General features: G+C 42.0%; 1 protein-coding gene across 1 annotated transcript in view; it reads left to right on the top strand.

The window, feature by feature from the left end:
* The window catches only part of LOC126354108 (protein Skeletor, isoforms D/E-like), a 291002-nt gene that overhangs the window by 210459 nt on the left and 55782 nt on the right, over positions 1-24761 (top strand). The window contains exon 9 of the mRNA XM_050003501.1: positions 24478-24673. Within this exon, the coding sequence (XP_049859458.1) occupies positions 24478-24673 (196 nt within the window). The remainder of the gene's footprint in view (positions 1-24477; positions 24674-24761) is intronic.

A 24761-nucleotide genomic window follows, 5' to 3' on the forward strand; every position in this document is an offset into this window, starting at 1 on the left:
TTTCAACGTGATATCACATTTCCATAATGTTAGTATTGTGATTCCCACCGCATGTCAGTGACTTGGTGCTTAACGAATTCAAAAGACGTCAGTATCGTGGTAACCTAACTCTAGTAATTTTCGCGCAAAAGTTTTCTAGCTCGCAGTCCTCCCTTCCACCTCTTCCAAGATTTGTATATGCAAGGTGAACTACATGGCATGGTCAGTCTGAATTTCTCATAAACGCTTCTATGTAACTACATAAAGTTTATGGAAAATTACAGTACTCAAAGATGCAAGTGATATGCTGTAGTGGCATAAATCTACCTTCTTTATTTGTTGTCATATAGAGGGGAGACGAATTCCACCAACAAACTTACGGAGGACGTGTAGTAGTATTTTTCTGAGTACTTTGGTAATAAGGGACCATTTGTCTCCGGAGGCTCGTTACAGAGCAATAACGCAAATATGAGTTAATCAATTTGTTACCATAACTATCTTCATTTCCGTGAAGAAACCTACACTACTGTCCGCGGAACTTCTCATATGCTATCACCGAGACGTAGAAGACGTGCCACAGAGCAACGTAACAACCCTGGTTACAGCACCGTTCGGCCTCCATGGCCTGTTCGGGCGGACTTAAGTTTTTTATTAAACAAAACTTATAACCATTGACAAATAGTTCCAATAACATCAAAGAAATTGCTGGGTACTTATACGCTCCAGACCATGTTCGTTTAGGGTTTAAGGTACATACTCCAAGGACTTACGTGATAGAAAGTGAGGAAAGGCTTCCATCCTTCGACTAGCATATTGCACAGCATCGCCAGTTGCTATGCCGCGCCCAGCTTCATGACGTCTGTCGGCCGTGTTTTGATAACACACTTGTCTGCCTGCAGCTGGCTCTGTTCCAACGCACTTCCACTTTGGCGTAATTTTTGACCGAATATGATCGATACGCTACACAGCGAACGAAGGATTATTCATAATTTATATAGAAACCCGGCTGCCGTTATAAGAGTCGAACGATGTGAGTGGGAAGCAATGGTTGAGTAGAGAGTGAGACAGAATTGTAACCTGTCTCCATTGTTATTCAACCTGTTCATTGCTCAAGCAGCACTGGAAACCAAGGAGAAATTTTGAAAGGATAAATAAAGGAAAAGAAATAGACATTTCGAGGTTTGCTGATGACCATTATATTTCTGTCAGAGATGGCAAAGGACTTGGCAGAGCAGTTGAACGGAATGGCTAGTGTCTTGAATGAAGGTTACAATACAGTGTGAATGAAAACAGTAAAATAAGGGTAATGGATTGCAATCGATGCAAATAAGCTATACTGAGGATATTAGGAAAGTAGTAGGTGAGTTTTGCCATTTGTGCTGCAAAATAGCTGACAGTGGTCGAAGTAAAGATCATATAAAAGGATAATAAGAAAAGGATTTATGAGAAAGGGAAGTCTGTTTGCATCAAATATACGTGTAAGTCACGAAGGAAATAAAGATATTAACTGCAAGAGGGCACTGACTTATATCAATGGGGCCAGTTGAAAATTTGTGCCGAACTGGTATTTGAAACACTGCGCCATCCAAACCAGGGAAACTGCATGGACTACAGTACAACGCTTCCCGTTAGAGCCAAATTCTCAGCTTAAACCTTGCACTACTGACAGTGTCCTTGTCCATTAGCGCCATTACTCAACGCAGCTCGTCAATTTCTGTAAGAGTTCAAGCTTGGTGTGTATCTACACTGAAGGGATCATTGGCATTCATCATGTTAATCCTACATGTTATTTCTGACATGTCCGAAAGAACAACCTATTTTGATCTGCAGCCTCTATGAATTAAAACACAAAAGAATTAAAAACAAGAGCTGCCAGTGGGCTTTGATTTATATCAATGGGGCAAGCTGAAAATGTGTGCGTGATCAGGATTCGAACCTGGGCTTCCTGCTTAGAAGGCAGATGTGCTGAGCACTATGCTATCTGGACACAGTGGTCACCCAGCTGCAGAGACTATTCCGAGATGCTGCAAGTAAAGGGGCTAGTGGACAGGGCCACTAAACCAGTAGTGTGTGGTATGAGCTGAGAATTTGGGTCTGATAGTAGTCCATGCAGTTGTGGTGACTATTATGTCCGAATGGCGTAATGGTCCGCGAGCCAAGTAAACTGGAAACCTAGGTTCGAATCCTGGTCAGGTATACATTTCCAACTTGCCCTATTGACATAAATCAGTGCCACTGGCAGCTAATGTCTTTAATTCCTTTTTTAACAGTGGCCACAGGATCAAATGGGTCCGTTCTTTCAGTGTCCAAAAGAACAGGCATCCCATACACAGGATAAATCACCTAAAACTTTCACCGCAAATATTGCGGAAGTATAATGTGCTGTTGATGTGCAGTTTTCACATAATGGACAGGTCATCAGGGCTCGTACTGTTAGCAAATCAACAGATTGTAATAATATTTAGAGAATGTATTTTTTGCGACAACGTACACTTTTTTAATTGTATAGTGCCTATTGACATTAACAAACTAAAAGTAGGGTAAATCGGAATGTCAGTGGAGTTTGTTGTAAGATTCTAGTGCGAGTAGTTTACGAGATATCGTATTTTGAAAAGTTTACACACCGACACTTGTTTGTGCCATTCAACTTACGTAGGTACAAGGTTGTTATGTTTTCTTGCAGTGTACTTGTGTGTTCCTTGAGTGCTCTGCGACTTGCTAGTCAGTTAGTTTGTGACAGTCCAAGCAGCAGATCGCGTTTGGACGATGGGATTTACCAATGCAGATAAAGCCGACATGCTCATGGAGTATGGAGAGTGTAGGAAGAATACAGTTTCGTTTTGTACGGTATGTGCGGCAGGCTATCCCATTAGATGTCAACCATCTCGGCAATCACTTATTAATCTCTTCAACCACTTACGTGAAACTGGTAGTGTAACACCTACACAACGTAACAGAGGGAAACAAGTAACGACAGAAGACGAAGAAATTAACATTCTTGTTGCTGCTGCAATTGATCCGCACTTCAGTTCCCGAGCAATCGCACGGTGGCATGAGTCAGGCAAGTGTCCTACGCATTCTTCGTCGACATATATTTCACCCCTCTCACATCTCTTTCCATCAAGAGCTGCATATTAACGATTATGAGAATCGGGTTGACATTTGTGCATGAGCATTAAGATAAAACACCAGAGATGCACCATGTATCTTGTTTAGTGATGAAGCTACATTTACCAATTGCGGCCATTGCACTTTTGATCTGTTTACAATCCCCGTTGGCTTCATCAGGCGGAACGTCAGCGACCGTGGAGTGTAAATGTGTGGTATGGAATAGTGAACCATCAGCTCATGGGCCCGTTTTTCATGGACGGAACACTGAATGCGCACAAGTACCGCATCCTCCTAACAGACCATCTTCCACGGTTATTATAAGACGTTCCTCTGCAGACTAGAAAGAATCTGTAGTACGAACAGGATGGCTGTCCAGCCCACAGTGTACCAAGTACTATAGCATGTCTTCAGGAATAGTTTTCAAATCTACTGGCAGAATTAAAGCTGTGAGGACGGGGCGACAGTCGTGATTGGGTACCTCAGTTGGTAGAGCAGTTGCCCGTGAAAGGCAAAGGTCCCGAGTTCGAGTCTCGGTCCGGCACACAGCTTTAATCTGCCAGGAAGTTTCTTGTTTTCAAATCGTTAGATTGGACGCAGAAGACCTATACCATGGCTGGCTCGCTCTCTGGATTTGACTCCTGTAGGCTTGTTTCTGTGAAGAAAGCTGAAAAACGCTGTCTACAAGGACACACCAACTACACACGATGATACTTAACGACGTATGACTGCAGAATGTTCAGACATCTTCGCTGAAATGCTTGCACGTATGCAGCATTCGTTCCATACCAGACTGCAAGTGTGTATTGCTGCTGCCGGTAGTCATATTGAACACGACATGCGGCAGCCAATTGTCACGTTACTGGAAAGAATTTACGTTAACTAGCGTATGCACTTATGTTTTCTTTAGTGTGTGTTACCATAGGTATTGTACAGGCGTCGGTGTGGGAACTTTTCAAAGTACGATATCTCGTAAACGACTCGCAGTAGAGTACTACAACAAACACCACTGACATTCTAGGTTGCCCTGCTTTAGTTTGTTAATATCAATAGGCATTGTTCTAAATAAAAACTATAGTTTGTGGAAAAAATACACTTTCTAACTATATTAAATTCTTTTGATTGGCTGACAATACGAGATCCTGGCTACCAACCTATTCTGTGAAAACCGCACATCATTAGAACATTCCATTTCAACAATATTTGCGGTGCAAATTTTGTGTGATTCACGCTGAAAAAATTTGTGTTACAAAGTTTTCGCAGAAGTAATTTGTCTAAAGTGTAGCCGTGTACAGAAATGAAATGTGAACGGTAAATAGTCATAGGAATCTTTTGAAATGCGTTACTTCAGAAGAATTCTGAAGATTAAATGGGTAGATCGCATTACTAATGAGAAGATAGCGAATCGAATTGGGAAGAAAAGAATTCATGACACAACTTGACTAAACGAAAGCATTGGTTGATTGGGCATTACCGAAGCATCAAGGAATAGTCAGTTAGGTGATGGAGGGAAGTATGCGGGGTAAAAATTGTAAAGGAAAACGTAAGCAGGTTCAAATGGATGTAAGTTGCACTATTTATTGGCAGATGAAGAGGCTTGCACAGGACAAACTAGCGTGGCAAACTGCATCAAGCCAGTCTGAGGACTGATGATCACATCAAACGCAGGCGGTATTATTTAAAAAGAAGGGGAAAAAACGTTATTAATTCATTAAAGACAGCGGCAAAAATATGAAGGTTTAGTATCTGACAGTTCAAATGGTTCAAATTGCTCGGAGCACTATGGGACTTAACTAACCTAAGGACACCACACACATCAATGCCCAAGGCAGGATTCGAACCTGCGACGCAGCGGTCACGCTATCTGACAGTCAAAACATATACAAAGTGTGACGTATTACGCTGCTGATAATTATTATTGCTCCTATGTCTACATGACATGTAAGCGTACTCCGCAGTTCGCACTTACCTGCCTGGCAGAAGGTTCATTGAATCGCATTCATACCATTTCTGTACAGTTCCACTTTCGAACAGCTCGCGGAGGAAATGAACACTTAAATCTCTCCGTGCGAGCTCTGATTTCTCTTATTGGTACCTATTCGGAGGCGACAGCTGGAGATTGAGATTTCGTGAAAAAATCCTGTCGCAACGAAAATATCTTTGTTTCAGCTATTGACATCCCAAAATCGCGTATCACATCCGTGACGCTCTTTTGCCTGTTTCGCGATTGTACAAAACGAGCTGCCCCTCTTTGAACTCTTTCGACGCTGTCGACAATCCTGTTTGATAAGGACGCACAAGCGTAGTGTCCTCTAGTAAAGGACTCACAAGCGTAATGTTGGCAGTCTCTTTCGTGAATTTGTTGCATCTTGGTAACAAAACGAAGTCTTTGGTTCGCCTGCCCCACAATACAGGGAGTATCAAAAAGAACCATTCGATTTGGCACGTCTATATTTCTGGTAGCCGACCGCTGTGACCGAGCGGTTGTAAGTGCTTCAGTCCGGAACCACGATGCTGCTACGGTCGCAGGTTCGAACCCTGCCTCGGGCATGGATGTGTGTGATGTCCTTAGGTTAGTTAGGTTTAAGTAGTTCTAAGTTCTAGGGCACTGATGACCTCAGAAGTTAAGTACCGTAATGCTTAGCGCCATTTGAATATTTCTGGTACTTATAAACATATATAATGAATTTTGGATTTTGAGTAACGGGAAACTCAAAAAGTTTATTTTAATACCTTTTCATAGGTATTCATTATGCACCCCCTTGAGATTCCCGGCATATATCAATACGGTATTCAAATTGTTCTCACACAGCAGCGAGCATGTCTTCAGTTACAGCTTCTACAGCTTCTGTTATGCGATGTCTCAGTTCATTCATTGTTGTTGGTAACGGAGGCACATAACCAGAGTCTTGTACAAACCCTCACAAGAAATGATCACGTACAGTCAGGTCTGTTGATCTTCGTGGCCAGTAACGTAAGGTTCAAAAAATGTGTGTGAAATCTTATGGGACTTAACTGCTAAGATCATCAGTCCCTAAGCTTACACACTACTTAACCTAAATTATCCTAAGGACAAACACACACACACACCCATGCCCGAGGGAGAACTTGAACCTCCGCCGGAACCAGCCAGTAATGTAAGGCTGAATCGTTTGATCCGGTGCGACCGATCCATCGTTCAGTAATACTTTGATATAAAAATTCCCAAATTTGAAGATGTCAGTGTGGCGGTGCTCCATCCATCTGGTAAATGAAGTCGTTCGAATCAGTCTCCAACCGTGGGAAAAGAAATTTCTCAAGTATATCGAGATATGTGTTCCTGTAACTGTTCTCAGCAAAGAAAAATGAACCATACACATTTCTCGTGAAACTGCACAAAACACATTAAATTTTGGAGAGTCTCTTTCATGTTGTTTAACTTCATGTGGTTATTCCGTACCCCAAATTCTCACATTATGACTGACCACCTTCCTATTTAAATGGAATGTTGCCTCGTCAGTAAACACTAAGCGTGAAAGAAAAATGTCATCCTCCATCTTACGCCGGCCGCGGTGGACGAGCGGTTCCAGGCGCTTCAGTCCGGAACCGCGCGACTGCTACGGTAGCAGGTTCGAATCCTGCCTTGGTCACGGATGTGTGTGATGTCCTTGGGTTAGTTAGGTTTAAGTAGTTCTAAGTTCTAGAGGACTGATGCCCTCAGATGTTAAGTCCCACAGTTCTCAGAGCCATTTGAACCATCCTCAACCTTGCCAAGAAAGAAATTACAGAGCTCCTCACGTTGTTGTTTGTCACCTTCACGAAGAGCTTGCAGTAGCTGAATTTTGTATGGTTTCAAGTGTAAACGTCGACGCAACACACGCCAGACGGAATCGGGGGCATGTTGAGCTGTCGAGCTGTACGCCAAACGGATTTCTGCGGACTCCATGTGAAACTATGGCGGATGCGTTCGACGTCTGTGTCAGGCACTCGGGGACGGCCTGGCAATTTGCCTTTACACATACAACCTGTTTCTTGAAATTGTTCATGCCATAGTCTAATGCTTTGTGCTGTAGGAGGTTCCACACTATACCTAGTACGAAAGTCACGGTGAACAGTTATTACTAAAACTGAAGTGGGCGCACTATGCTTCTACCTGTGGGAACCATGTAAAACTCTAGAGTTTTCTCTTTCTAACGGCACATTGTTCACGCACATATCTCAAACAACATAGTAGTTATGACTTTTTTAAAGTCGGATGCTCCTTTTTGATACAGATGATTTTATCTGTGTGATATCTCTAATTTAAATTGTTCGTAACTGTTATCGCCAGGTTTTTAGTTGAACTGACAGCCTCTAGATTCGTAGTATTTATCGTGTAACCGAAATTTAACGCATTTCTCTTAGTATTCGTGTGGATGACGTCACATTTTTCATTATTTAGAGTCAATTGCCTCTTTTTGCACAGTACAGATATAACTATATCGGCATACAGTATTATCTTGACATCACATTATACTATAAGCCCGACATTTTCTTTAACGGGGAATGACATTTCACGAAAGGAGTGGAGTGTGAAATAAAGTTCGTTTCAATTCACGACTCTTGAAAACGCGTTCATTTGACTAGTCATTGCACACGGAAGAAATGCTACGAGCTTAGCATATACCGCTGAGTCACGAAGCGACCTTCGCCGATTGTACCACGAAGCTTCCGCTTTATTTTCTTGTTGAAGCTCTTTTCGTAGAACACGGGTATCAAATGCTTAAGATTGGACTGGATATGGTTGTCGTCGGCAAAAATGGTCTTACCCTTATTATTAAAAGTTTGCAAGACACTTGTTTTCTTAGCAGGATTATGAGATGGTGTTGCTTACTCTGCTGTAATATCAGAGCCGCGCGGGATTAGCCGAGCGGTCAAGGGCGCTGCAGTCACGGACTGTGCGGCTGGTCCCGGCGGAGGTTCGAGTCCTCCCTCTGGCATGGATGTGTGTGTGTGTGTGTGTGTGTGTGTGTGTGTGTGTGTGTGTGTGTGTGTTTGTCCTTAGGATAATTTAGGTTAAGTAGTGTGTAAACTTAGGGACTGATGACCTTAGCAGCTAAGTTCCATAAGATTTCACACACACTTGAACATTTTTTGTAATATCGGCAAAAAATGTAGTTTGTCCAAATAAGTCTTCTCTCGCAGTGTAACAGAAACTATAGTATAAATATCAACTTAACTTCGCTACATGATGAAAGAACTAAAGCTATATTGTCCCTCCAGCATAACAAACATGATAGTACTACTATTTCTGTTTACTTTTAACCGTAAGAGATGGTTCAAATGGCTCTAAGCGCTATTGGACTTAACTTCCAAGGTCATCAGTCCCTAGAGCTTAGAACGACTTAAACCTAACTAACCTAAGTACATCATACACATCCACACCCGAGGCAGGATTCGAACCTGCGACCGTAGCGGTCGCGCGGTTCCAGACTGTAGCGCCTAGAACTGCTCGGCCACTCTTGCCGGCTAAGCGTAATAGAGTTACGCAAACTTCATTACTCTTCCGCATCTGGTTCAAATTATCACGTTACTAACCCGATTACAACAATTCCTTTCATCTTGTTCGTAGTCGTTGCAAGGCAGCTGCCTCCCTTTAGCAAATATTTTACAGTGCTAAAGGCATGACAACCGTGTAGCAGTTTGTTTAAAAGCATACAACAAATATTTTAAAACGGGTCACACACCGAAAAGAGGAAATTTATATATGATAGTACACAAATGGCAAGCATTTTCGCGTAACCATTAGAGACTGGATTATATTTATTTGCATGTTGCTTATGCATTTGTATATTTGGCTCCTTTTCGCATGTTATTGCATATTTTAACTAAAAACTAGTGACGATGCATATTTTCGCTCTGTGTTCACAATATTTTAAAAATTTTGACGGGCGGTCTGAAGCTCGATCTAGTTTTGATGTCTCAAAGATTGACCGCGACCAAAAACTGCGTGCAATCGCTAAGAGAGAGGCCACTGCTTAACGAAATAACAGAGGAACAGGAACAGGCAGACAAAGTCAATGCTGCTGCGCACGTGCTCCCGCCCAATAACCTCCGCTGGCACACCGGACGCGTCGGCAACAATTAAATTAAACTACGCAAGCTTTTAGTAGCACGTCCATTGTTTCAGTTTAGCTTTATACTTACTCTTACACAGCTGAGCATGTTTACGACGTGTAGTGTGTAACGTGCTGTGCGCCTTGCCGTCATCAAAAAGAAACGTCGTCTCGTGGATAGCTGACTATCCTGAAACATTTACATAGGACGGAATTGTTTTATATTGTCGAGTTTGCGAGAAAAACGTTTCGTGCAAAAAAAAGTTTCAGATATACCAGAATGTCAAGACAAGTCATCATATCGAGGACTGCAGAAGAAAGGACCAACAACTTCGGACAACAGCAGGTTGCAGTAGCAGTGATTTGACCAAAGGTAACAAAAAAGGTCGGTTAAACATGGATCTACGATGGTGAGTCAAATGAAAACCTTAAATTTGTAATAACAAATTGAAATTTCACTCCGTTATCCTGTAACTTGGTAAGCGTGCTACAAACAGCATGCAGAATGGCCTGTAGGTGGCAGCATAGTGCAGATGCACACATAAAGTCGCAGTATCAGTATAAAGATAGCCGCCCCTCTTGCGACTTGCACCAGGGAAGAACAGCGTTCTATTATTCGGTTTTTACGCAGTGAAGATGTGAAATCCATTGACATTCAGCGACGAATGAAGGTTCAGTACGGTGATGCGTGTTTGTCACAGCAGCAAGTCTACGAATGGAGTAGGAAGTTCGCAAATGGTGTGAAGTCTGTGGCAGATGCTCCTCGTCCAGGTCAGACACAACGAGTTGTGACTCCAAGGAACATTGCATCAGTTGAAGCCATTGTGAAGGAAAATCACCGAGTGACACTGAATGACATTGCAGCAAGTTTACAGATTAGTCATGGGTCAGCACACCACACTGTGCATGATGCGCTACAGTTTCACAAAGTGTCTGCAAGATGGGTGCCACGGCAGCTGCCTCCCGAAATGAGAGAACGACGTGTTGATGCTTGTGAAGAACTACTTCGGCGCTTTGAACGAGAAGGTGACGGCTTCCTTGCAAGAATCGAAACTGGGGACGAAGCCTGGGTTCACTTCCACCAACCGGAAACGAACAGAGCGAGCAAGGAATGGCGCCATTCCTCGTCACAAAAACCAAAGAAGTTTCGAACAGAACCATTAGCAGGGAAGGTTATGCTGACTCTCTTTTGGGATGAAAAAGGCGCCATTTTGGAGCATTACATGCCAAGAGTGACCACTGTCACCAGTGCATCATACACAGATCTCCTAAAAAATCATCTGTCGCCTGCAGTCAAATCAAAGCGACGTGGAGTGCTGTCAGCAGGTGTCCTTTTGCAAGATGACAATGCAAAGCCCCACACTGCCCCTACAACAGTTGCAACAATTACAAATCTGCATTTTGAGTGTCTTCCTCATCCACCATACTCACCAGACCTTGACCCAAGTGATTCCCATATGTTTAGACCACTCAAAGACGCAATGGGAGGAAAGAAGTTACGTTCTGATGAAGAGGTAAGCCACGCGGTGCATGAGTGGTTGCGCAGACTACCAAAAGAATTTTTTTCTAAAGGAATTTTTGCACTTTGTAAGCGCTGGAGGACTTGCATTGAGCGTGGAGGAGATTATGTTGAAAAGTGATAAAGCTTTGTACCACTTCTGCACAATAAATAATATTTAAAAAGATATTTAAGGTTTTCACTTGACTCAGCCTCGTATGTGAAGCAACCATTGCAAGCAGTATTATTCTTAACAAACTTACAATCCCTCTCCTCAAAGGCATTCTACGCAAATATTGCTTAAATCAAAATATACCAGATGAATCGACATTGCGTAAAAATTACATACCGACAATTTACATAAATACTCTGGAGGAAATACGCAATGATCTCATGGACAGCTTCATCCAAATTTCAAGTGACGAAATTACAGACACTTGTGGCCGTTACATTTCAAATTAATCGTTGGTACTTTAAAAGAAGAGCTTTCTTCTTCCTATTTAACTGCCTGCAAAGAACTTGAAAAAGTAGATCATTCTACGATCGCCAGATTTGTGAATCGGGGTACTAGAAAAATACTTCCAGTATCTTCTGCAGATGAACGGGCGTTTGTGTTTATTTCAGATGCTGCTCCCTATACGATCAAAGCACGAAAAGCTCTCCGAGTATTTTATCCCAGTTTGATTCATGTGACGCGCTTTGCTCATAGAGTACATCGCTTTGCTGAAGAAGTACGTTTCACGTTTGTGAATGGAAATAAACTGATTTCATCCACAAAAGATGGCTCCTGCTCAAATCACGACAAACAAAGAAAAAGTACCAAATGTGCCTTTGCCTCCCAAACCAGAGGTAACTCGTTGGGGTACGTAGGTCGAAGCTGTGTTGTTTTACAATGAACATTTCGAGGTCATTAGAGGAGTAGTAAACTACTTCGATAATGCAGAGGCTTTGGCAGTTTGCCAGTGCAAGGAAGCTTTTAATGATGCCGGTATTAAAAAAGACATTGCTCTGATTAGCACTCATTTTTCGCATATACCTGCAAGTATTGACAAGCTTGAAACTCAAGGTTTGGCGTTGAATGAATCTATTCGGTTAATGAATAAAATTATTCTAGTGAACTCCTCATTACCGTAGGTATTCCCAAGAAAACTTAAAGAAAAGTTTGAAAACATTTTAAACAATAACCTAGGCTTTTAACCCTTGTGCCAAATTGATAGTTTTATTAATGGGACAGATGAATTTTTAGCACAACTAATAACTGACAACATAGCATCCAAATACAAATACTGCCAGTTACCTCAGTTGACGTAGAACGGTTCTTTTCTGCTTATAAAAATGTTTTGAGTAGTCGAAGACTCAACTTTCTAACGAACATTTGGAACAGTACTTGGTCTTTTACGCTTATAATATTAGAAAAATATAAAGTAAATTGTAAATGGTGTTTTGGTATTAATTAAAAGTTAATGCTATTTTAAAAAATTCATGGCTGTATGTTGTTTTTTAAATAAAATATCACGGAGGTTTTGAACGTGCCCCTCTGCGTGCGATATATCTCGAAGTTGATGCTGTACATATCGATTGTTTCACTGCGACTCACTCGCACCGCATCCGCTTGTTATCGACAACCATAGAAAAGAAGGAACAGTTCTTAAAATACGGTTTACGTTCCCATTTTGCAAAGTTTTAAAAAATAATTACAGAAATGCCTCCTTCCTAACCTCTACCAGAAAGTACTCCGAAAATGGTATCAGCGCCCTAAATGTACCGATTATTTGTGTGGTCGGCGCTCTTCCTCGTAATTGATATACACAGGTTCGACTTTGAGATATAACGCATTGATCTCGCATATTTCGACAATTTTCATGCATTTTAATCATTTTTCATGGATATTTGCATGCATATTTTAAGGTTTTTATGATGCATATAATCCGGTCTCTAGTATTTATCAAGCTTCTAAAACAACTATGATTTCAAATGAATTTGTCTGCCTTTCTTTTATAGCATTCGATACTTCCTAGGTACAGCAGTGCAAGACGCTTGTTTATGTGTGACACTACTCATGGCCGGCCAAAGTAGCCGTGCGGTTCTAGTCGCTGCAGTCTGGAACCGCGAGACCGCTACGGTCGCAGGTTCGAATCCTGCCTCGGGCATGGATGTGTGAGATGTCCTTACGTTAGATAGGTTTAACTAGTTCTAAGTTCTAGGGGACTAATGACCTCAGAAGCTGAGCCATTTGAACCATTTTTGAACACTACTCATGAACAAATACTAAAAATTGAAAAGAACTAAATGCAACGGCTGCAAACAACCCTTTTTCCAAATTGTTGTCTGATGTTTACGTAGCAGCAACGTTGAATCTGAACTGTGCCGACATTTTACGCTTTTCCCAAAATTATCGCTTTTGACCTTAATACTGTTTATGTCACTGTATTGGTATCTTCAAGAGCTCTCGAAAACCGTTGATAAAAATCGCTTAAATATATCGGTGAATGAAGAAAGTTGAAAATACTATACATACAGTAAAATACCAGCATTTGTGTGTATTGTTTGCTCAGTATATTCCTTTTTTTTAAAAAAATGATATGAGTCTCAACACAATTTTCATCATTGAGTCATAAGTGTAGCGAAACGTTATGTAGTTCGTGATGCATTAGAGAAAACCGCTCAAAAGTAATTTCGGATCCCATTGGCACTATAAACACTAAACACTGTCATATGCAAAAGAATTAGACTTGAAAATATTCGGATAGATTCACTAAGGTCAGTGCCAGGAAGAACACTTATTTATTCTGCTGAATTTTAGCGCCGAAACTGAGCCTCCGCTGCTGTTCGGAGTTTTCGTTGGCCTTTGACTTTTCTGGGAGTGTGGAGTGCAGCCCAATGTTTTGGGAGCATTGAGGTATAAGAACATACGCTAAATAACCTCTTCGTAAACAAACGAGTTCAACAGTTCCAAAGAAGCAAGTTGATCACTGCCTTTTTCCATGGACAGTCACTTCCTGTGATTGTAATTCATTTAATCATGGGAAGTTTGCGCCAGTTTCCTTCCCCTTGCGACCTGATTATGAATTTATGCAGAAGGCTCTTGACCGCAGTTCCCTTCTAACATATTTCATTTCAAAAGGTGATAGAGTACCTTCACTTCATCGCTTCGAAACATGTCGTCTATCTGGTATTTTCCCCCCGGAGTACAAACACCTCTGCATTCCCATAATACCTCACTATGACCATTGTCAACGTCGCTGCTGAAACATGTACAACCAACAGCACAGCGACTAATTCTTAAATTTTTCCCCTTATAATACAATCCGATATAATCATTTTATAATAGCATGACTTACAGAAACATGTACAACCAACAGCACAGCGACTAATTCTTAAAATTTTCCCCTTATAATACATTCCGATATAATCATTTTATAACAGCGTGACTTACAGATAGATTTTTAACATTATCTCACAGAAAATAGTTAAGGTTTCATAATCTGGTTCACTATCTACATATTATCCACCCCTTCATTCTGTTGACAGGAACAATCATTAGTAGCCCAAAAACTTCAAACTTTCTTTCTCAATATTTCGATAAAAGCAAAGGAGCGTCCTGTGGCTTTTAAATTAACATTATCTCTCGAATTTGATCCTACTCCAACAGCTTGCTAGTCATGTATGCGAGAGGCATCTTATTATCTGACTTCGCGAGATTGAGATTTTTTCTGCAACAGAAAAACCGAAGGAATTATAGAGAATCGATCCATCGGCTTCTTCGGTATTAGCCAACAGCACTAACCACCACGTGACGATCAACATTTTCGTTGCAGTGTAGTTTACGTGTCCTCAGATTACAGAATGTAACATCGGCCTATTCATCTCACTAATTTGTTTTCATGATACAAACAATTGCAGCTGAGATTACTGTGTAACATAGTCTAAAGAAAACGTTCAGGATATGATTAGCGTCGTTAATCACGAAGTCACGTTTCCCATCAGGAAAATCATGGAAAACCTAAATCAAAATGGCCTGACGCGAGTTTGAACCACCGTCTCCAGAATGTGAGTCCAGTGTGCTAACCACTGACGTTTGCATGCGAATGTGTACAAAAATAATTAACACAAGGGTCATATGTGCTGTAATTAAAAAGTAAGAACATTTTCTACTCCTCTGGGACGCTTCGACTAATGGTTGTTAAAACGGATCGCAAGATAGACAGAGTAATTTGTCAGAGGTAATCGAAGGTTCATTTACAGTACAGCAGCGTATAAAATTTTATGGAATTGCAGCTTACCTTGTTGTTCGCAAACAGTAGATAAAAAGAACGGCGATAAAATGATCACAAATTTAATAAAACATAACGCAGAACTACAACTAGAAGAACACGAGTAGCTTATTGGATCTGAACGTTCATTTGTCATCACAGCGGCAGGAGGAAGTCATTCCGTAGCGAACTCTGTTGTATACAATCTCTGCCTTACATTTTCTACACTTTTATCTCTCTATACTCTGCAAGTAAGGACGAAGCAACCGTTGGATAGCTGCTCAGTAATAGTGTAAAAGGAAATTTCTCAGCGCCCTTCAAAATGTGTGTGTACACAGACAAATCTGCAGGATCATATTTACGTTTCAACGACAAGCATTAATTGCGTTGTCTTATTTATTACAAGCTGCAGTCATTTTTTGTTTCGTCTGTAGTAATTAAGTAGATTTACAGATATTTTAAGGTGATCCAAACTAATTTCTTTTAAGTCTTTCTCGTTTTCTTCGACATTGTAACTAAAACTGCTGACTCGATAGGAGAAATACTTATGAAAGTAAGTGAGAGACGGTGTTCTAGTGACGTGAGGAACACTGAGTTCTGTAATTTGTTTTCGTTCAATGTTGATTTGAGCTTATGATAATACTACCACAACCACACACAGAGTAAATAAGCAGAATTTCGTAGTTTTCTCAGATTCCAGCAGTCTCAGTAATTTATTGTCTGCCTCTGTAGTTGGTAAGATCGCTTCTCCAACTTTAATACTTCTTTACAGTTCGTGTGAAAATATAGGATTACACAAAAAACCGGAAACTTTTGGAAAAAAGACAGAAAATATGAATGAATATAAGTAAAACCAAATGATTGTTCGAAATTGAAAAATTGCCACTTGTGCTTTAAGCGTCAATAACTAAAATCAGAATTATGTTCATATTCTGGAGATGTTATCTTCCAGTGTATCCTCGTTGGCTGCAGCATTCCATATATTCTCTAATGGTGTCGTTTCAGCAAGTGATCCACAAGTTATTTCTCTTTTTCACGTGCCGAAGTCCCTTTACAATGAGGACAATCTTTGACGTTGCCTCTTTTTCAGCTCTCAAACCTCTGTTCAGTAACTGCTGCTAACACTCGCAGAAAGGGACAGTCCTATATCGTATTCAAAACAGTATTTTGTATCGGTAGTTGTATTGATACTTTGACAGTAATGGAACAAAGCTGTCTGTACCGAAAGTAATGAAAGGCATTGATTGCATTCTTATATCAATATTTTCTCTAATACAAGATGGCTAATATCGCATTCAAGACAAAATATGAAAATTACGTGAGTATAAAATCAGGTAAAGGACAATATTATTCCAGACACAAACAAAATTATTGGTCATAACGTAAACTACAAGCTACATTATTATTACATAATTATTACAAGAAAACTTATTTTCGTAGTTAAAGGTCTAGTCCATTTGAATAATTCTTTTTTATATGCCACCTAATAATATTAACTTTTTCCTTTACCTACGTTTCTTTACATGAGTCCTCTAATAAATTTCCAATGGTAGCAGATACATAATGTATACTACTGGTACATCTTGCTGAAATCTGGTATGTTCATTATGCACTGCACGTATTACGTAATTTCTTTTTTCTTCTTCTTCTTCTTCTTTTCCTTTATCTTCCGTTACGGCCTCTGTTGGACCATGGGTAGTCGTTCCACGGACTGCGTTTTCTTCTTCTCCTTCGACAACTTTTCAACCCATCCCTTCTTCTCACCCTGAGTTCTTCTTCATTTTCTTGTTCCTCTAGTGACTCTCAGTTCTTTTTCCGTATTCTTCTCTGTTGATGTCTGTCACATTGGTCAGTTTGTGCTTGTTTCTGTAAACGTCCTCTTCCACCTCGATTTTCGTCTCAGAGCAGTTATTCCTGACATCAAAACTCACTTGGTACCTGTCTTTCTTCCTGTCCCACACGGTATGTTCCACAGCCTTGGATCTTTTTCCCCTATTCATCCTGATAACATGCCATTAAACTAGTAATGAAATGTTATTGTTGTATACTCATAGCAATCGATAGTTTCGCTACCAATACATTTCTTTTAAGTCCATACAAATTTTATATAGCTGCTTCATATCAAAAATTATCTTGTAGCAGTTGAAAAGAATGCACGGTACAGTAATATAGTTACTAATAGCCTCATGTGTGCATACAGAATACTACATACCATTCTAAAGACCTTATCATGAATGGAATTACATCAAAGTGATGTAACTGGCATGAAGAGGTTCTAGGAACATAAATATATAAAATCTTCTCATCTCCTCACTGTTCAGATGCTTCAGAAGAAATTCGGTCAAGTTCTTTATTTGTGTGTATTTGATATATGTGGCTGGTGCATCAATAGTCAATTCTTATTTAACACAATGGTAGGGCTTTCTCGTCCGCTTCTTGTTTATAATGCGAATATGATGTCTGTATGCACGCTTCACTAGAATTTCACCCTTTGGCACTGGTGCTGTACGTAAAAAATTAAAGAAATTCTGAGACCATAAACGGCGAATAACGAAACACAACATGGCTGGAAATAAAGATTACTGGAAATGCAGTATTTTTCGGACTGCCGCGAGGAGCTACGGGAAGGACTGTTTCCCAGCTCGCTTCATCTCCCGTAGGCAGTCTTCTGACCTGCTTGCTGTAGATTACACACTGTCCGATCAAATGTACCCGAACATCTTTCAATGGCCATTAACATGGTCTGAATCCACCCCTCACCTATATGACATCTTTAACTCTGCTGGGGACATTTTAAATGAGGTGTCTGAATGTCTGTGGAGGCATTGTTCTTCAAGAGTCGGAAGAAGAGAAGTTAGTGATATTGGAAGTTGGAGTCTGAAGTCGAGGCTGTAGCTCACACCATAGGTGTTCCACTGGGCTCAGATGAGGAGCTTTGGTAGGTCAGTCCACTTCAGAAATGTTTCTGTACGCAAATCATTGTCTCACAGATGCTGTTTTATGACAAGGTGCGTTCTCAGGCTGATTCAAACAGTAATCAGCTGATAGATATCTGTAGTATCCTTCCCACTCGTCTAATATAGGGTGCCTAGGAAGCTGATTCTCAGATCGCTAGACAATTCCAAGCAAACAATACTAACGGAATTTATTACAGTAAGTGGCCGAGCGGTTCTAGGCGCTTCAGTCCGGCACCGCGCTGCTGCTACGGTCGCAGATTCGAATCCTGCCTCGGGCTTTTTTTTTTCCTTTATTGTGATTTCATGCCTCAGCTGAGGCGGGCCGGCAACAGCATACATACGCCTTCGGCCAAAAGACACAACATAAATACACGGAAGGCATAGAAAACATAAAAAACATGGTAAACACATTATGAACACTGCGCAAGAAATCAGAAGTCGTTCGACGGAAGACACTGTAATGAAGGGTGGCGCCAGTTGAAAACAGATGAGCCGGCCGTAGTGGCCACTGCGGTTCTAGGTGCTACAGTCTGGAACCGCGTGACCGCTACGGTCGCAGGTTCGAATCCTGCCTCGGGCATGGATGTGTGTGATGTCCTTAGGTTAGTTAGGTTTAAGTAGTTCTAAGTTCTAGGGGACTGATGACCTCAGAAGTCAAGTCCCATAGTGTTCAGAGCCATTTGAACCATTTTCCGTTCTTCATCGTCGTTACGCCGGAACAGTATCCCTGCTTAAAGAAAGTCTTCTAAGAAGGGTATCACCGTCAGAGGTCAGGTATCCAAGTAGAGAATGAATTAGCATATTTCATCAAACTATAAGAGATATTAGAGATAAAGGCAGTGAATTGCTTATAGACGTTGACTCTGACATTATTGGTACGCCGCAGCACCACTTAAATAATTTGACAATTCAGAGGCTTCCTTTCCCAGGATACAGATTAGCTGGCTGCTTTTCAAGGAGTTCTTTGCGGAGCGGGGGAGTGCCCATGTTCGTAAAAAACAGTATTCCATTTGAGTCCGTAGACGTATCACGGCACTGCACTGAAAAGATATTTGAATGTTGTGCAGGGCCAGTTGAATTTAGTTAAACTTCTAATTGTTGTTGTTTATAGGTTCCCTGACTCTGACTTCTGAGCATTTCTGCTCAAACTAGAGAGGTTTCTTGGTTCACTTTATAGGAAGTACCAAAAACTAGTTATATGTGGTGGCTTCAATGTACATTTGGTATATGATGCTGCAAGAAAAAGTATGTTAGAGATCTCCGAAATTCATATGATCTGATACAGACTGTGTTTTTTCCAACTAGGGTGCAAGGGAACAGTAGCACAGCCATAGACAATATTTTTATTCATTCTTCATTACTATATGTACAGTCTGTTATTAAAGGGGTGAATGGCCTTTCAGACCATGACACACAAATTTTAACACCAAAAGGCTTTTGTACTCAAACAAATGTCGCATATAATTACAGACTATGTAGGGAAGTTAATCCAGCAGCAATACAGAGTTTCTTAAACCTCGTCAAGGAACAAGAGTGGCAGGATGTTCATAGTGCCGATAGCATAGATGATAAATATAATGCTTTCCTTAACACATTTCTCATGATCTTAGTCAGTTCCCACTAGAACGTTGTAATCTGGGTTCTAGTAGTAGTAGGCAGACCTGGTGGCTGACCTGTAGGATAAAGAAATCACGTAGAACGAAGCGGGAATTATATCAAAATGTTAGAAGTAGTCACAATCAAACTACAGTAGCCCATTACAAACAGTATTGTAAGGTGCTTAAAAATGTTGTTAGGAAGGCAAAGAGTCTGTGGTACGCAAATAGAATAGCTAATTCACAGGTTGAAATTAAAACCATATTATCAGTTCTGAATGAAGTGTCTGGTCAGCAGCACTAGGTCGACGATATAAAATCAGTTCGTAGTAAAAATATTTCTGTTACTGATAAATCAGATATATGTACAGTGAGTAACAATCATTTTCTGAGCATTGCTGGTGAATTAAATAAACACTTCCACAGGGAATCATATAACGTTCATGGACTTTTATGTTGTAATTCCATGTAGTGACGCGTTCCATGGCCTTGGAGCTTTGCTCCTCAATTTGGTCCTACGGAACTAGACTAGTAAAATAAAATGAAATAAATCGTTCCCGAACTCTACGGCTGATGTACATGCTCGCAGTACACAATGTTACAATGTTGTAAAATGTGTTCATATCCTCCCACATTTACCGTTATCTTAAGCACAATAAGGGGACCACACGCTAACACGAGAAACATCCCCATAACATAACACCACCTCCTCCTATTTCAGTGTTGGCCCTTCAGGCCAACGCTCTCCAGACATTCACCACACCCGAACCCTTCGAACTGACTGCCACAGGGTACAGCATGAACCATCACTACAAGTCACTCGTTTCCATATGTCCATCGCCGAGTGGCGCTGCTGTCTACGCCACCTCAATCGTCGCTTAGAAGTGACTACAGGAATGTGTGGTTTAAGAGGAGCTGCTCGACTATATTACTCTTTAACTCCCTACGCGCAGTCATTGAGCTAGGTGGACCGCTGGTAACACTTTAGAACTCACAAGGGAAACTGTTCATCGCGCCCCCCCCCCCCTTCCCCCACGTTTAGTGGTAAGATGGCCCAGTGAAAACCGAACACAGATCAAGCATGAAAACAGAAAGAAGGTGTAGTGAACTGTGAAAAAAAAATGTAAAATAGAAACAGCGAATAGCCCAAGCTCAATAAGTGCAAGATCGAGCGAATTGGTCGAGCCACGTTTTTGTCGTTGTGTGGTCACGGTGTGGGACAGCGAAGTAGGAGATCCGTGTTCGAATCTCCCTCGTGCCCCATTTTTTTTCTTTTTTATGAAATTATGAACTGTCCGTCCAGTCACTGCTGCATCTGTTCTTCTTCTGTAGTCTTGGCAACTGATATACAATACAGCTGGTTACAGAAACGACACATGTGGCAAGAATAAATTTTTGTATCCCGCCTGGATAGGCGGTGCGTGGGTCTGCTCCTATGAACTTTTTCTGTAACATAGGCCAAGAGTGAAGGAAGCGAGTAGGAGCAGGAGAGGTGAAGCACTTCGGCAACTATAACACTTTTAATAGAGTCAAAAACACAATTAAATGTCAAATGCATACATAACTTTAACGCCAGCCGGGGTGACCGAGCGGTTCGAGGCGCTACAGTCTGAAACCGCGCGACCACTACGGTCGCAGGTTCGAATCCTGCCTCGGTTATGGATGTGTGTGATGTCATTAGGTTAATTATGTTTACGTAGTTCTAAGTTCTAGGGGACTGATGACCTCAGAAGGTAAGTCCCATAGTGCTCATAGCCATTTGAACCACAATTTTGGCTAGCATGAGCACGTAGGTGTGAAGCCGTAGCCAATGTCTAATCCTGTGAAATTAGGATGACTGTTCTGTAAAATCTCAAAACTAACGAAACTCTTTGCTGTCCAGACTTTAGCTAAACGTAACTAATACAAAGTCTCAATAGCAAGCTAGCCCACTTGGTAGTAGAAGCGATATTTCCAGGCCGTCTGCTCTTGATGAAATGGGGAGAAATCAAGACGGCACTCCCTGAGCTCCACAGACTCGGCCAGAGGGCGCTGTGGTCGGCGTAGTTGGTCTTCTCTCGTAGTGCCAACTTACGAGGGTGTGCACCTACGTTGTGGCATCGTAACTATCGACGCAACATAGATTGTCGTCGCAAGTAAATGTGATGAATAGTGAGAACAGGCGAGATGCCGCATAGACCTCTCACAGAAATGAAAACACCAAACAAACGGGCTTGAACCACGTTGCAACAAAGGAATTCAAGAGTCATCACTTTCAAAACGGAGAACTCGAGTCATAACATGTGGTACTTGTGCAGAACAAATAGGAGGTACATACGTTACAGTTCGTTGTTGCAAAGGGACGTTACACCACGACACAGACACAGATCTGAATGCAGCTAACAAGCAGTCAATGACCGGACGGACAGTTCATAATCCTGTGAAGAAAAAAAAAATAATTGGGTGCGAGCGAGATTTGAAGAAGATCTCCCCTTGCACAGTCCAACACCGTGACCACACAACGATGACGCTGTGACTCTCGCAATTTCCTCGATGTTGTACATCTTGAGCTTGGACCGTTCGTTGTTCCTGTTTTGCTCTTTTTTTGACAGTTCAGTTCACCTTCTTCCTGTTTTCATACTGGTCTGTGTTAATTTTTTGACGGGCCATCCACTGGGCCATCTTACCACTAACTGTTAGGGGAGTACGAAGGCTAGTTTCCCCAGTCAGGAGTAATTCCTTCCGCTGATTTCGTGCTATTTTTTCAGACATCTTCTGCAATACTCAACGGTTTGAGTCTGTCATTATATGAGGTCTACATGGTCTTAGTTCAGCAGTGGTTGTTTCTTCGAGTTTTCAGTTCAACATCAGATCACTAACAGTCGACTTGGGTAGCATTTCATGGGTTGAAATGTGCGTGGTGGATATGTTACTCTGGCGACACGTTCGAAGGCAAGAAGTCCTCCTAGCCGACCCTTTCTCCTGTTACTGCTTCTTTACTGAGAACACAATACTCCTTCCTTTTATAATGGCAGGTACGGCTGTCCTGACGTCTGCTGGTGAATTCCGCAAAACATAAGGGTGTTCGGATACTTCTGGTGAGATCGTGCACATTTGTTTATCGTCATTATGTCTCATACAGTCATACAATGAAGAACCAAAGAAACTGGTACACCTGCCTAGAATCGTATTGGGCCCCGCCAGCACGAATAAGTGCCGCAGCACGACGTGGCATGGACTCGACTAATGTCTGAAGTAGTACTGGAGGAAACTGTCACCACGAATTCTGCAGGGCTATTCATAAATCCGTAAGAGGACGAGGGGGCTGGATATGTCTTCTGAATGGCACGTTTCAAGGCATCCCTGTTATGCTCAATAATGTTCATGTATGGGGAGTTTAGTGACCAGCGGAAGTGTTTAAACTCATGAAAGTGTTCCTGGAGCCACTCTGTAGCAATTTTGGACGCATGGGTTGTCATATTGTCCTGCTGGAATTGTCTAAGTCCGTCGTGATCCACAATGGACATGAATGAATGCAGGAGACCAGGCAGAATGCTTACGTATGTGTCACCAGTCAGCGTCGTATCTAGACGTATTAGGGGTCCCATATCACTCCAACTGCACGTACCCCACACCATTACACGGTCTCCACCAGCTTGAATAGTCCCATACTGACAAGCAGGTCCATGGATTCATGAGGTTGTCTCTACACCCATACACGTCCATCCGCTCGATACAATTTGAAACAAGACCAGGTAACAAGTTTACAGTCATCAACAGTGCAATACCGGCGTCGACGGGCTCAGGCAAGGCTAAAGCTTTGTGTCGTGCAGTCATCAAGGGTACACGAGTGGGCCTTCGGCTCCGAAATGGTTCAAATGGCTCTGAGCACTATGGGACTCAACTGCTGTGGTCATTAGTCCCCTAGAACTTAGAACTACTTAAACCTAACTAACCTAAGGACAGCACACACATCCATGCCCGAGGCAGGATTCGAACCTGCGACCATAGCAGTCGCACGGTTCCAGACTGCGCGCCTAGAACCGCGAGACCACCGCGGCCGGCTCGGCTCCGAAAGTCCATATCGGTGGTATTTCGTTGAATGGTTCGCAAGCTGACAATTGTTGATGGCCCAGCATTGAAATCTGCAGCAGTTCGCGGAAAGGTTGCACTTCTGTCACGATGAACGATTCTCTTCAGTCGTCCCGTTCTTTGCCACACTGGGCAGCCGAGCGGTCTCAGGCATCTTGTCATTGTCAGCGCGGCTTCCCCCGTCGCAGGTTCGAGTCCTCCCTTGGGCATGGGTGTGTGTCGTCCTTGGCGTAAGTTAATTTAAGTTAGATTAAGTAGTGTGTAATCTTAGGGATCGATGACATTAGCAGTTTGAACTTACCACAAATTTCCAAATATTTCCGTTCTTGCAGGATGCTTTTCCGGCCGCAGTGATGTCAGAGATTTAATGTTTTACCGGATTCCTGATATTAACAGTACACTCATGAAATGGTCGTACGGGAAGATCCCCACTTCATCGCTAACTCAGTGATGCTGTGTCCCATTGCTCATACACTGGCTGTAACACCACGTTCAAACTCAATTAAGTCTTTATAACCTGCCATTGGAACAGCAGTAAGCATTCCAACAACTGCGCCGGGCACTTGTAGTCTTATATAGGCGTTGCCGACCGCAGCGCCGTATTCTGCCTGTTTACATCTCTTTGTATTTGAATACGCGTGCCTATACCAGTTCCTTTGGCACTTCAGTGTATAATGGCAGGTACGCCTGTCGTGACCTCTGCTGGTGAATTCCGCAATACATAGGGTGTATGGATAGTTTTGATGAGATCGTGCACGTTTGATGGCCATCATTATGTCTCGCACAGTCATATTAACAGCAGTTTGCTTTGATGTGCTCTGTCATCCCTCGAAGCTTCTACAAGCATGGCCCTGCATACAAATTTTTACTCAATAGAAACGGCTTTGGCTGCAGAGACTTGTCTACAGAGTCAACCGCTGACTGCGATCGTGGTGTTCACAGGAGGGCACTAACACCGTGCTGCCTCTGAACGCGGCGCTGGTGAACGGTTACTCCATCGTGACGTTCCAGCGCCACCTGCGCGCCCGCGACGAGCTGGACCTGCCCGTGCTGACCAACCAGAGCCAGGCCGTCATCTGGGCCGTCGGACCGCTCAACGATCGCCGAGAGGTCTCCTTCCACCACACTTTCAACAAGCGTAAGTGGCATGCTCTCGTACTGCTCCCTACCATGATAGCCCAAGTAAATAAAAAAAACACTGAAAAGAAATACAAAGTCTCTCTCTA

This window comes from Schistocerca gregaria, chromosome 3, assembly GCF_023897955.1.
Source record: "Schistocerca gregaria isolate iqSchGreg1 chromosome 3, iqSchGreg1.2, whole genome shotgun sequence".
Classification (NCBI taxonomy): Eukaryota; Metazoa; Arthropoda; class Insecta; order Orthoptera; family Acrididae; genus Schistocerca; species Schistocerca gregaria.